The 12836-nt window shown below is 40.8% G+C and overlaps 1 protein-coding gene across 9 annotated transcripts in view; it reads right to left on the reverse strand.

Moving 5' to 3' along the window:
- The window catches only part of plcb4a (phospholipase C, beta 4a), a 540859-nt gene that overhangs the window by 210194 nt on the left and 317829 nt on the right, over positions 1-12836 (reverse strand). For all 9 annotated transcript variants that reach the window (XM_073051319.1, XM_073051318.1, XM_073051315.1 and 6 more), the window contains one exon: positions 152-232. In XM_073051319.1, coding sequence (XP_072907420.1) covers positions 152-232 — 81 coding nt within the window. The remainder of the gene's footprint in view (positions 1-151; positions 233-12836) is intronic.

The raw sequence follows: 12836 nt of genomic DNA on the forward strand, positions 1-12836 counted from the left end.
GATTTGTGGGGCATTTAGGTATTTTACTCTCAACGTTATCATTACTTATTTTACCAATGAAACCACAATAATCAAAATAATATTAAATCTAAAACAAGTTAATTGAGTAACATATATTGTAGGCACCGTGTTAAAATATGAAATAAATTACCTTTCCTTCACTTTTCCAGGTAAGGAAGAATCCAAATTCATCCACTTTAACAAGACAGTTAGGTTCCAACAAGGATGGCTCCTGTTGGAAAAACAATCCTTAACAATAAATCAGTAACTACAACTCCTAACAAAAATGTTTACTGAAAAGCACAGATGGCCATGTATCCACAGCAGCTGTCAGGATTGACTAATAACAGTGGAGGGGAAGCAAGCTAAGTACAAATGGCTTAATTGAAACTGGCTATCAAATGCCCCCAAAATAGCATGGCTGACTGGCAGGAAGCAGAGTGGGATTTTAAGGGGGCTTTCCTGGTTGGCTGCCGGTGACTAGTGGTGCTGGGATATACGATGACTTGGATGACAGTATTGATGGTTTTGTGGCCAAGTTTGCAGATGATACGAAGATAGGTGGACGGGCAAGTAGTGTTCAGAAAGCAGGGAAGTCTGCAGGAGGACTTAAGCAAATTGGGAAAATGTGCAAAGAAGCAGCAGAGGGAATATAGTGCAGGGAAGTGTATGGTCATACACTTTGGTAGAATTATTTTCTAAACAGGGAGAAAATTCAAAAATTAATGGTGCAAAGGGACTCGTGCAGGACTTGTTAAAGGTTAGCTTGCACATTGAGTTGGTGGTAAGGTGGGTAAAAGCAAGGTTAGCACTCATTTCAAGGGGATGAGCTAGGATGAAATACTGAGGTTTTATAAGGCATTGTTCAGACCGTACTTAGTATTGTGAGCAGTTTTGGGTCCCTATCTAACAGATGTGCTGGCATTGGAGAAGGTCCAAAGGAAGCTCATAAAAATAATTCCGGGAATTAAAGTGTTAATGCATGAGGAGAGTTTGATGGCTCTGGACCTGTACTTGCTGAAGTTTAGAAGAACGAGGGGGTGATCTCATTGAAAGCTATTGAATATTGAAAGGTCTGGATAGAGTAGATATCGGGAGGTTATTTCCTGTGGTGGGGGAGTCTAGACCCTGAGCGCACATCCTCAGAATAGGGGGACATCAATAAGAGCACAGATGAGGAGGAATTGCTTTAGCCAAAGGGTAATGCATCCGTGGAATTCATTGAAACAGGTGGCTGCGGACACCAAATCACTGAGTATACTTAAAGTGGATGTTGATAGGCTCTTAATTAATCAGGACATCAAAGGTTACGGGAAGAAGGCAGGAGAATGAGGTGGAGAGGGATAATAAATTAGCTGTGATGGAATGGCAGAGCAGACTCGATGGGCCAAAGGTCCTAAGTCTGCTCCTAGGTGTTATGGTCTAAGTCAAACCTAAAGTCAAATATTTACATTTCTACATTTAAATAAATTAGTACCATATGCATATAAATCAGAAAGCTATAACAATGGCAAAAGTTCCATCTTTTACCATCTTTTCAATAGTTCAGAAATTAAATATCTCCACAAGATAATCTAAGGGGAACATGAGCTTTCCTCCTAAGTGCAAAGCAATGAATGCTTGTAACATAATACAATCAAGAAAAACGTAGGATTTTTAAAAACCACATATTTAAATTGCATACCTTCCCTTTGCTTCCAGCTGTCTTCTAGTACTATATCCAAGTGGTTATAATTGATTATGCACTGTTTTGTAAGTGTTGATAGGTTACAAGACTACAGCCATTACAGTTAATTGGATGCACACTTCAGGGAAGTATCTGTGAATGGGGCTACGACTACCTTCTTGGTATCCCAGTTGACCTCGACAAACCAAGTACAGATGGAAGCAAGGAGGATTCAGAGTTGAATGGTTTTCTTCATAAAGAAGCCTTGTTTTATTAAGTTCCTACTGCGTGAACATGAGGAAACTGCATCTGGAACCAATGAATGCTGCTCAGCAGTCTGCCTGCTAGGGAGACGACAATACTTTCAGATTCTTAAACACATTGAGGTTCGGCAGATACTGGAAATCTGGAGCATTGCACACAAAATGCTTAAGGGAACTCAGCAAGTCAAGCAGTGGCTACATAGAGGAATAAACATTCAATGTTTTGGGCCGAGACCCTTCATCAGGACTGGAAAGGAAGGAAGGAGACAGAAGCCAGAATAAAAGACAAGTGGGCGGAGGGGAAGGAGTACAAGCTGGCAGGTGATAGTTGAAGTCAGGTGAGGTTGAAGTTGGGTGGGTGTGTTGAGGAGGGGGCATGAACTAAGGAGCTGTGAGCTGATAAGTAGAAGAGAGAAAAGGCTAAAGAAGGAATCTAAATGAACCATGGAGGAAAGCAAAGGAGAAGGGAAACCAGGAGGAGGAGACCGGTAGGTGAGGAGAAGGGGTAACCAGAATGAGGAATAGAAAAAGAGAGAAGGGGGGAAGGTGTATTTCCAGAAGTTGGAGGCTACCCAGATGGAATAGGAGATGCTGCTCCACCAAACTGACTTTGGCTTCATTGTACAGCAGAAGAGTCCACAGACATAGCAAAATGAGAATGGGAATCAGATTGAAATGGGTAACCACTGAGAGGTCCTGCCTTTTGCAGCAGATAGAGGTCGGTGCTCGACAAAGTGGTTTCCCTAATCTGCATTAGGTCTCACTACTGTAGAGGAGGCTGCGTTGTGAGTACCAGATAGAACAGATGATCCCAATAGACATAGGTGAAGAGTTGCCTTATGTGGAAGGACTGATTGAGGCCCTGAAAGGTGGTGAGAGAAGAGGTATAGGGACAGGTCTAGCACTTGTCATGATTGCAAGGACAAGTGCCAGAAGGGGATCGATGGTGGTGGGGGGGGGGGGGAATGAGTAAACAAGGGAGTCATGTAGAGAGCAATCTTTGCCGAAAGCAGGGGTGTGGGGGTGGGGGTAAGATGTGTTTGGTGATAGGATCCTGTTGAAGACTGCAGAAGTTACAGGGAATCATGTACTGAATACAGGGTGGTAGGTAAGGACAAGGGGAGCCCTATCCATCTCATGACAGTGGGAGGATGGGGTGAGGGCAGATGTGTGGGAAATGAAGGAGATGCAGATTCAGACTCATTTATTTATCACATATACATAAAACATACAGTGAAATGTGCCATTTGCATTAGCAGCCAACACAACCGAGCGATGTGCTGGGGCAGCCCACAAGTGTCACCACACATTCCAGCATCAACATAGCACATCCACATGAGGGAAATCCCAGGCTTTGATGAAAGGGGACATCTCAGATGTTCTAGAATGGAAGAGAGGCAGTGGAGAAAGGAGAACTGAGAGAAAAGAGCAGCATCTTTACAAGTGGCAGGTTGAGAAAACATATAGTCAAGATAGCTGTGAGAGTCGATGGATCTGTAAAAAGATGTTGGTAGATTATGTCCCCAGAGATGAAGACGGGGAGATCAAGAAAAGAACCTCGTCAGAGATGGACCAAGTAAATTTAAGGGCAGTGTGGAAGTTGAAGGCAAAGTTGATTAAATTGACGAGGTCAGCATGGGTGCATGAAGCAGCACCGATGCGGTCATCAGCATAGTAGAAAGAAAGTAGGTGTGCCTTATTAGTGTAGGCTTGGAACGTGAATTGTAGCTGCAGCCCGCCTGACAGTATAGGTTCTGTTTCAGTTACGAACACCCGAATTATGAACCTTCGTAGGAACGAGCATTTGGGAGAACTACGGTGCAGATGGGGGTGGATTTGCTGGCTGCCGTGGGACTGTGGGAATCTCCTGCTGGACAGGAACAGGGCAGCTCCACGTGACCCCCTTCCCAGCCCCAACCCCTGCAGTGAGCCACAACACTCAGGATGAAGATAACCCAAGCAGAGCTGAGACCAGCAAGCAGACTTGATTCCTGTCAGTGAGTCTGACTTGTAGCTGCTCTTCCTGCACTTGCTTGCTCTCCTATCACAGCTTTTTCTGTGATCATATCCTACACAGTGTTGCTGTACTTTTCCTTTATATGAAAAGTTCAGGTTATGGACGGTCCTCAAGAATGGAACCCTGATGTAAATTGGGGACTGACTGCATTGAACAAATCATAGCTTGCAATATTTTCCCATTTCTTTCCTTATCATAGGGCTGCAACCACTCTGGAAGGATTAAACAATTTTCATGCGCAGAATTGTTTTAGTTAAGTCGACATGCATACATTATTAGTTATCCATAACCATCATTTTTCCATTGGCATATTTAGAGATAAAAAGGTGAACGTATAAGGAAGCTTTTACAAATATTTCAGAAATCCAGACTTTTGCTTTTCAAATAATCTGAAGTCAGTGCTACATGTTTAGAGAGACACTTCAGGATTAACTGTTTTCTCTCGGCTGATTAAAGGCAACACAATGCTCTGCCCGGCAACTCCCAGATATTTCCTAAATCTTGCCCCTTAACCAGTAGTCAGCTAAACTCAGGCTTTTCTTCATCTGTCATCACCTAGGACATACTGTCCTCTCGCTGCTGCCATCAGGAAGAAGGTACAGAAGCCTCAGTACTCACACCGCCGGGTTCAGAAACAGTTATTACTTCTCAGCATGAGGCTTCTGAACCAAAGGGGATAACTTCACTCAACTTCACTTGCCCCATCACTGAAGTGGTCCCCCAACTCATGATCTCACTTTCAAGGACTCTTCATCTCATGTTCTTACTATTTATTTATTATTATTATTTACTCCTTTTCGTATTTGCACAGTTTGTTGTCCCTTGGACACTGGTGGAACTCCCAAGTTGTTGCAGTCTTTCATTGATTCTGTTATGGTTATTATTCCATAGATCTATTGAGTATGCCTGCAAGAAAATTAATCTCAGGGTTGTATATGGTAACATATATGTACTTGGATAATAAATTTGCTTTGAACTTTAACCAGCGTAATAACACCAAAATTCGAGTATCATTTCATTTTCCTTGTGCCCAAATGAAGCACATACTGTATGTGTGTTTCCTTTTATAATTAGAAAATCTCTCTACATTACATTCAACAAAACTAATTCCTAACACAGCTAACAAAAAAAGACATCAAAGGGGTAACCAGCTGAAAGAGAAACAGTGAGCAAGGATAATTTCTAGTGCCAATGTCCCTGCAACAATAGATAACTAAAGCAAAGTAAGATCTGGAAATAACAAATGTCTACACTAAATGGGATAATGGAAAGGTACAGTGTAACCAATGCTTTTATTCATGACAGTCCCACCAAAACATGTCAAATTCTAAAGGAGAGAAATCTATACAGCATTTATCTTAGAGAGGGAAATTGGCCAAGGTTCACATACATTGACAAGATGTACAAAAATAAACTGAAATTACAATGGGCCACCAACCAGCATTTTCATAGTTACTTCATCATGAATGCCAGACATAAATCAATACAAATCATCTGCTGTTGTTAGCCCACATTTCAATTAGTCTGAAGTTGCAAATTCCAGACAAAAAATTCCAGAACCTTCACTGCTACAATCAATAAATTGGAGCATTTTTAAATTAATTTCTGTAATGTTGTAGTACTTTAGCCTATTAAGGTTTAATCGATAGTACTGCTTTTGACAAGCAGGTAACCATGAATCACCATCCAATCAATTTAGTATTTGCTATTTTCCTATGACGAACAGCAACAAAATGGCTGAATTTTAATAAGGCTGGAAAATGGCAATATTCCAAGAAAAATAAATATTCCAATTGAAACCAAGAGGAAATGTTGAAAGCCAAGGCTACCTTTAATTAAAAATATCCTTCAATACTTGGCCAAGAATAAAGTTTTAAATTGAAAACTATTCAGTCTCTGGTGTATTAAACTTTGTACATTATTCAGGAGAAATAAGATCTGCTCATGAATGTCTTAAAATATGGATTAAAAGTTATCAGAATCTCTATGTCTAACTAACTGATTGTTTTGCAGTTGTCTGACTTTGTTGCAGTTAAAATGTATATGAAACGCCTTTCTGCATGATATTGATGTAATTTTATTCCATGCTATTTTGAAATACAGAAAAACATCTGTGCTAGGTTAGTCTTCTTTACACTACATGCATTATAAACTCAACTTATCTCTGACTAAACTCAATTTTGCTTAAAATATGCAAAAAGGCAGTATACTGTACAATCCAATATCCATTTTTTGTTCAGAGAACACTACCATCTAGCATCTATTCAGACAACCAATGCATGAATTCCTCAAACTTCATTAACATAAACATTGTCAGTACACAACTATGTACACTTATGGTGGAAACAAAAGCCTTCAATATTACCGTAATTATGCTATTCTATCTTATTAATTCAGTTTCTTCCTGAAATATTAATATAATTTTCTAATCTCCTCTTGTTGCTCTTCAATACTTCATGTTGAGGCAAAAATAGACATAATCAAAGTAAGTAGCAGATTCATCAATCCATATAAAATGGAAATAATGTTGCAAGTTTGTCAAATTTCCAAAAATAGTTGTGCCTCAGTGGTATGTGAAATATTGCTACGAGTCTTAATTTATTGATTTATCGTTATAACCTAAAGATGGAAAAGTGGCCTTTCAGAAAATATTGTTTTCAGAGAATTAAAACACTAGGAGAGGGGGGAATCTAAGCAGAATTCCATCACAGGTTACACCGAAAGATTCTATTCCAATCTGCAATTCCCATAAGCATGAATAATCCAAGCTAGATAAAGAGATGCAAAAAATGTCAGTTAAACCTAGGACTGGAACAGACTGACAGCTGGTTGACTGTCCGTAGTGAATTACTGCCAGTTTCAGTGCACGTGCCAGTGTATTCTGAACATAGAACATGGAGAAGTACAGCACAGTATGGCCACAATGTTGTGCTGACCTATAATCAACCGAACCCTTTACCCCATAACGTTCCAGTTTAATTAAGATCTATGTACCGATATAAGAGTCTCTTAAAGTACTAGCCTCAACCACAACCACCACCAGTGTTTTCCATGCACGCTCCACTCTCTGTGTAAAAAAACCTATATTCGATATCTCCCCCAAAAATACCTCCACTCACCTGTAACAGATGTTCTCTGGTATTGGCAGTTGTTGCCTGGGTAAAAGGTGCTGGCTGTCCACTCTGTCTGCCTTTCATAATCTTATACACCTCTCTCAAGTCGCATTTAATCCTTTTCCACCCTTAGCTTATTCAGTCTTTTCTTACAAGACATGTTCTGGTAAATCTCCTCTATACCCTCTCTAAAGCCTTCACATCCTTCCTATAATGAGGAGAACAAAACCGAATACAATATTTCAATGTGGCCTAAACAGTGTTTTATGGAGCTGCAACATTACCACATTACCACCTCCTGAACTCAATTCCCAACTAATGAATACCAACACATTATACACCTTCTTAACCAACCTTGTGACACGAACAAGAAAAATCTACAAATGCTGGAAAACAAAGTAACACACACAAAATGCAGGAGGAACTCAGCAGGCCAGGCAGCATCTATGGAAAAGAGTAAACAGTCGAGGCTTCAGGCCAAGACTCTTCATCGGGACTCATGAGGGGTCCAGATGGAAGGGTCTCAGCCTGAAAGGTCAACTGTTTTCTTTTCCATAAATGTTGCCAGGCCTGCTGAGTTCCTCCAGCATTTTGTGTGTACTGTATAATGAGAGACAAAAAGTAGCTTTGAAGGATCTACAGATTTGGATTCCAAGTTTCCTCTGTTCTTCTACCCTGCCATTAACACTGCACTCTGCCTTCAAGTTCAATTTTCTGAAGTGAATCATTTCACACTTCTTCAGTTTGTACTCCATCTGTCATTTCTCCATCCAGCTCTGCATCCTGGCTACATCATGATTTAACCTTTGACAAACTTCTACACTATTCACAACACTACCAACCTCCGTGTGATCTGCAGACTTACAAATTCTGTCCTCCACTTCCTCCAGAACAAACCCCTCTGCAACACCACTAATCACCACCCTCTGCCTTCTGTGGCGAGCCAATTCTGAATCCAGTATGATCTCTCCTTTAGTTCATGTGTCTACACAGTGTGTCAGGAACCTGCCCCAACTAAACCTCTGCATTAAGGAGGTGCCGATCAATATTAGGGAAGTAGCAGACACTCTTGACAACAGCCCTGTTATTTTTGCACTTTTCCAAAATCCACCTAGAATCATAGAGCCATAAATAACTACTGCACAGAAACAGGCCTTTTGGCCCATCTAGTCTGTGCCAAACTATTATTCTGCTTTATCTCATAGACCTGCACCATAGCCCTCAATATTCTTCTCATCCGTATATGCATCCAAGCTTCTCTTAAATGTTGAAATTGAACCCACATTCAGCCTACTTGAATGCTCCTCAGTGTCCCAGTTGCTGTTGGGAGCCTATAGGATATTCCCAGTCATGTGACTGCCCCCTTCCTATTTCTGATTTCCACCCACAATGACTTAGTAGACAATTACTCTACAACATTCTCTCTTTCTGCAGCTGTGATGCTCTCGTCTTCCATGCCTGTGCACTGCAGCACGGAAGTCAAGAATTTGCTGGAGCTCAGCTACAAACTGGTGGTGTGAGGTCCACGAGACGGTGCAAGTGAGCGTCTTGGGCAATTTTATTGTGAATGCAAGACCCTGCTGGACATTGGTAATGTATAAGACTGCATGACCAGCTCACTAGTTCATTGGCGAGACTGACAGCAGGGAAGCTGCACTGCTTGGCTGTTGCGCAGTCAGGTCCTCGCGCTGTGTGGTCACCTGCCGCAGTTGCCAGGGGGAGGAGTGGCTGAAGGTGGTGTGGCATACAGCAGGGGCCTCTGTGGGAGCACTCAGGGGCTGGCACCTCCCATCAGTGTTCGCTGGGTAGAAGACAAGCGGGATTGCATTCATCTGCGGTTGCACCATGATGAGTTGTTCTTGCAGAAACAGATCTCCAGGACAAAATCCATGCAGCATCAATCTATAGGCCATGACATTCAGTGACTTGGACTATGTTGTTTTTTGTGCGACTGTTATATTTTTTTTCTGCTATAATAACTACGGTATATCTGCTATATGTACTATGTGCTATGTGTGACTGTTGGTTCTGTGTTTTGTACCGTGGCCCCAGAGGAATGCTGGTTCATTTGGCTGTGTATGGTTGGATGACAATTAAACTTGAACTTTTCTACTTGATTTCAGGACAGTTGTCAAACCTGTGGGCTAAATATACTAAGCCTCTCTGTGCAGACAGCTATATATTGCACTCTGGTGGGTAATGATATGATGAATACTTCATGACGAATAGCTTTCTGTGTAGGCAGTTTTATAAAGTACTTTTAGAGAAAATGATGGTTGAAAAACTTGTTGCATTGAATAAAAACCATTCAGAATGATCAGAAGGGAAGATCTGGAGATGACTGCTGTGGATCAGTTGCCCTGCCCTCTAACGAGAGAGATACTGAGCCAAGTTCCATTCAATAAACTTAGCAATGAAAATCTAGACTGACAGACTGCATTGAGGGAATGTTGTATTAATGGTCCTGCCAGAGATTAAAGATGAAGAAATTAAATTACGTTGTCATTTACTCCACTGTGAGTAAGAAAGATGAGTTCAGAATATTTGAAGTGAAGTGGTGTTGTTCTCAGAATTTGGGCTTTTATTTGTCCCTCACTGAATACCACCAAAACAAACTGATCATTATCATATCTTTATTAGTAACACCGTATAGCATGCAAATCTTCCTGTAATTGGCTCCTTATATTACAAAAATGTCTGCATATTAAAAGCACATTGTGATTGAAAAATGCTTCAGGAGATGCTGAAGTTGAAAAGGGCATTATATAAAAGTTCATCATTATTATGGATTATTCAGTCTTCAGACAAAATTTATAATGAATGAACCACAGTTACCTCCTCTTAAGATCCCCATCATCAAATACTATTCTTTATAACTCAATTCACTCCACACGATATCAAAAAATGACTGAGATTTCTAGATGCAGCAAAGCATTCACACTGGTTCTAATACTGGAAATGTATGCACCTGATGATCTAGTGCACCCCTACTTAACTTATTCAGATACAACACTAGCATAACGTATATCAGAGCAGAAGTATTTCACGGTTATGTGTCCACTTTCATCAGCTAATTATTCCTATCAGACTACTAACAATCATCAGCATAATCATGAACTACTTATAAACAATGCTATTAATTAATGACCAAAAGCCCACTTACTGCTTCTGTGTTGGCATTTTAACAGGTCAATTTGGTATTGGTCCCAACAATGAGCTTGCCTTTGGAGCTGAACTCCAAAGGCAAGTTATAAGACAGCCTTCAACAGAGCATGGCATAAAGAAAACCCAGAAAAACTGAAGTCAATAGGAATCAACAGTAAACCTCTCCAACAGACGGAGTTATACCTCACAAGTGGAAGATGGTTGTGGTAATAGGAGGTTAATCATCTCAAGACAAAGTTCATCACTCAAGAGAGGGGTCTGGAGATTGGGGTAGTGGTGGGTCACAGGAAAGGGACACTTGGTTGGCAGATTGTGGATAAAGGCCAGTCACACATTGTTCTTTGTTGAATTAAGGCCGAAGAAGTGTTTCATTTATCCTCATTACAGTTTCAAGCAGCTTTTCCTTCTATGACCTTTGCTCACTTTCCCTTTAATGTCCATGGGAATGTCTATGCCTACATCCATGTTTGGAAATAATGGACTCATACAGAAGCATCAAAATTGCACTGCTACACCTGCCACACTACTTACTGCTAATTTTGGCAACTTGACACAACTGCAGAAAGTACCAGACAATCATTCAATTATAGCAACAGGCAAGGTTCAACTGACAACTAAGTAGCTAACGTTTTCTTTAAACAGTCATGAGGTTCCTCCTGTGTGGTCAGCTGTGTGACATGGTTTGAAGACTGGAGCTCCCTAATGGTCTTACTGGCATCAAATTAACATTGTAAGTTGAGATAGATGTTAGCTATGCATCTGCTCATCTCTTTAATAGAATAATATCAGTTGTCACTAATGCTACAAATTTGCACCCATGGATCAGACACAATTTTGGAAACAAAGTGCCACTGAAGGTGCTCAAAAATACATTCTATAGATCTACTTTTGTACTCGATAAGTTGACAAAAGTGCATTTTAATAATAAACTACCATAGAATTATTTGTTATTATGTAGCATTAATATAAGAATAAATATAATTCACCATGAGTGCTTTTGGCATAGAACTTTGTTCTCTGAGTGGCTTATTGGGAATTCAACCACACACGAAGTTCTGTGTCAAAAGCACTTGATAAAAATTTACCTAATAATAAATCAAAGTCTCATTGATTTTTTTTGTCTATTGCCAAATTGAGTTTTTCAACTACATTTACACCATTCTGATATTTTGCTTCCTTTTAGAATGAGCTTTGGGACTAAATAGTATGGATTAATTTTTTTCCTACAGTTTTCCACAACTCATGGTGGTTTTGCTATATTTAGCCACTCTTAATATAGAAGGCCTAATTCCCCAATCAAACAATGCTAAATTGCTATCTCTTCCTAAAATTGAACACAGCAGTACGCATCCTGAGGAAGCCCTTATGCTGTCTAGAGTCATTCTGTGAAATTTGAGCTGTGGGCGAACCAATTATTTTTGTTCTATCAGAGTGCAGAAGGTTAAGATAGAGGGCTGGTGTCGCAAGGTTCATTCTATGCAATTCCCTTTTTATGCTTTAGGACACAAGATTACATGGATCACGCCTAACCATTCAATCTACCTGTTAAGTACATGCTCTTAATAAGTTATAAGTTATTGCTCAGACTACATCAAGGAACTGCAGCTGGAGTTGGACGGTCACCAGGAAAAGGGGAGTAGGCAGTTAGTGTAGGATTCCCCTGTGGCCTACCCTCCTCAACAACAGGCATACCTACTTACTCATTAACTCTTTGGATACTGTTGAGGGGGAATGTTCTTTCAGAGACTAGCAGCAGTAGTCGGATTTCTGACTCTGTAACTGGCTCAGAGTAGAGCCAGTTCGGGCAACAGTGATAGACTCAATAGTGAAGGGAACAGGCAGGGGATTCTATAGCTGTAGAGATTCTATGAGCAGATGGTGTGTTGCTTCCGGGTGCCAAGATCAAGGATATATCTGCGAGGTGATTCTCAACTGGGAAGGCAAACAGCCAGAAGCCTTTATACATGTTGGTACAAATGACATAGATAGAATAAGGGATGAGGTTCTGCAAATGAGTTGGTTAGGAAATTAAGAAGCAGGACTTTGAAGGTAGTATCTCCAGATTATTCCCAGAGACATGAGCTAGCAAAATAGAAAGATAGGCCTGATGAATTTGTGGCTGAGGAGCTGGTGCAAGGGCAGGAATTCAGGTTCTTGGAGCATTGGGATCTCTTTTGGGGTAGGGGTTGCTTGTACTTGAACCAAAGAAGTACCAGTGACCTTGTGGGGAAATTAGCTACAGCAACACAGGTAAGTTCACACTAGATTGATAAGGGATAAGACTCTGAGCCAAAGCAAGTCATGGGATAAAGCAGTAGCCAGGGAGAGCAAGTCTAGAAATCATTATAGCTAGGGACACAGTAGTTGCAGGGAAAAGAGTACCTAGTTAAACTACTGTTATTTCAATGCATGAGGTTTGATGGGTAAGGCAGATAAACTCAGAGTGCGGATTAGCTGGGGAATGGGATGTTATAGCAATAACAGAAAGATGGCTGGGAAGGGCAGGACCGGTAGCTCAGTACTTCAGAATACAGATGTTTACAGGTAACTCAGAGGTAAAGCCAAGCGAGAAGGGGCTGCTGACTTTTTGAAAAGGGAGGACATAACAACAG

The sequence above is a fragment of the Hemitrygon akajei genome, chromosome 7 (assembly GCF_048418815.1).
Source record: "Hemitrygon akajei chromosome 7, sHemAka1.3, whole genome shotgun sequence".
NCBI classification, from domain to species: domain Eukaryota; kingdom Metazoa; phylum Chordata; class Chondrichthyes; order Myliobatiformes; family Dasyatidae; genus Hemitrygon; species Hemitrygon akajei.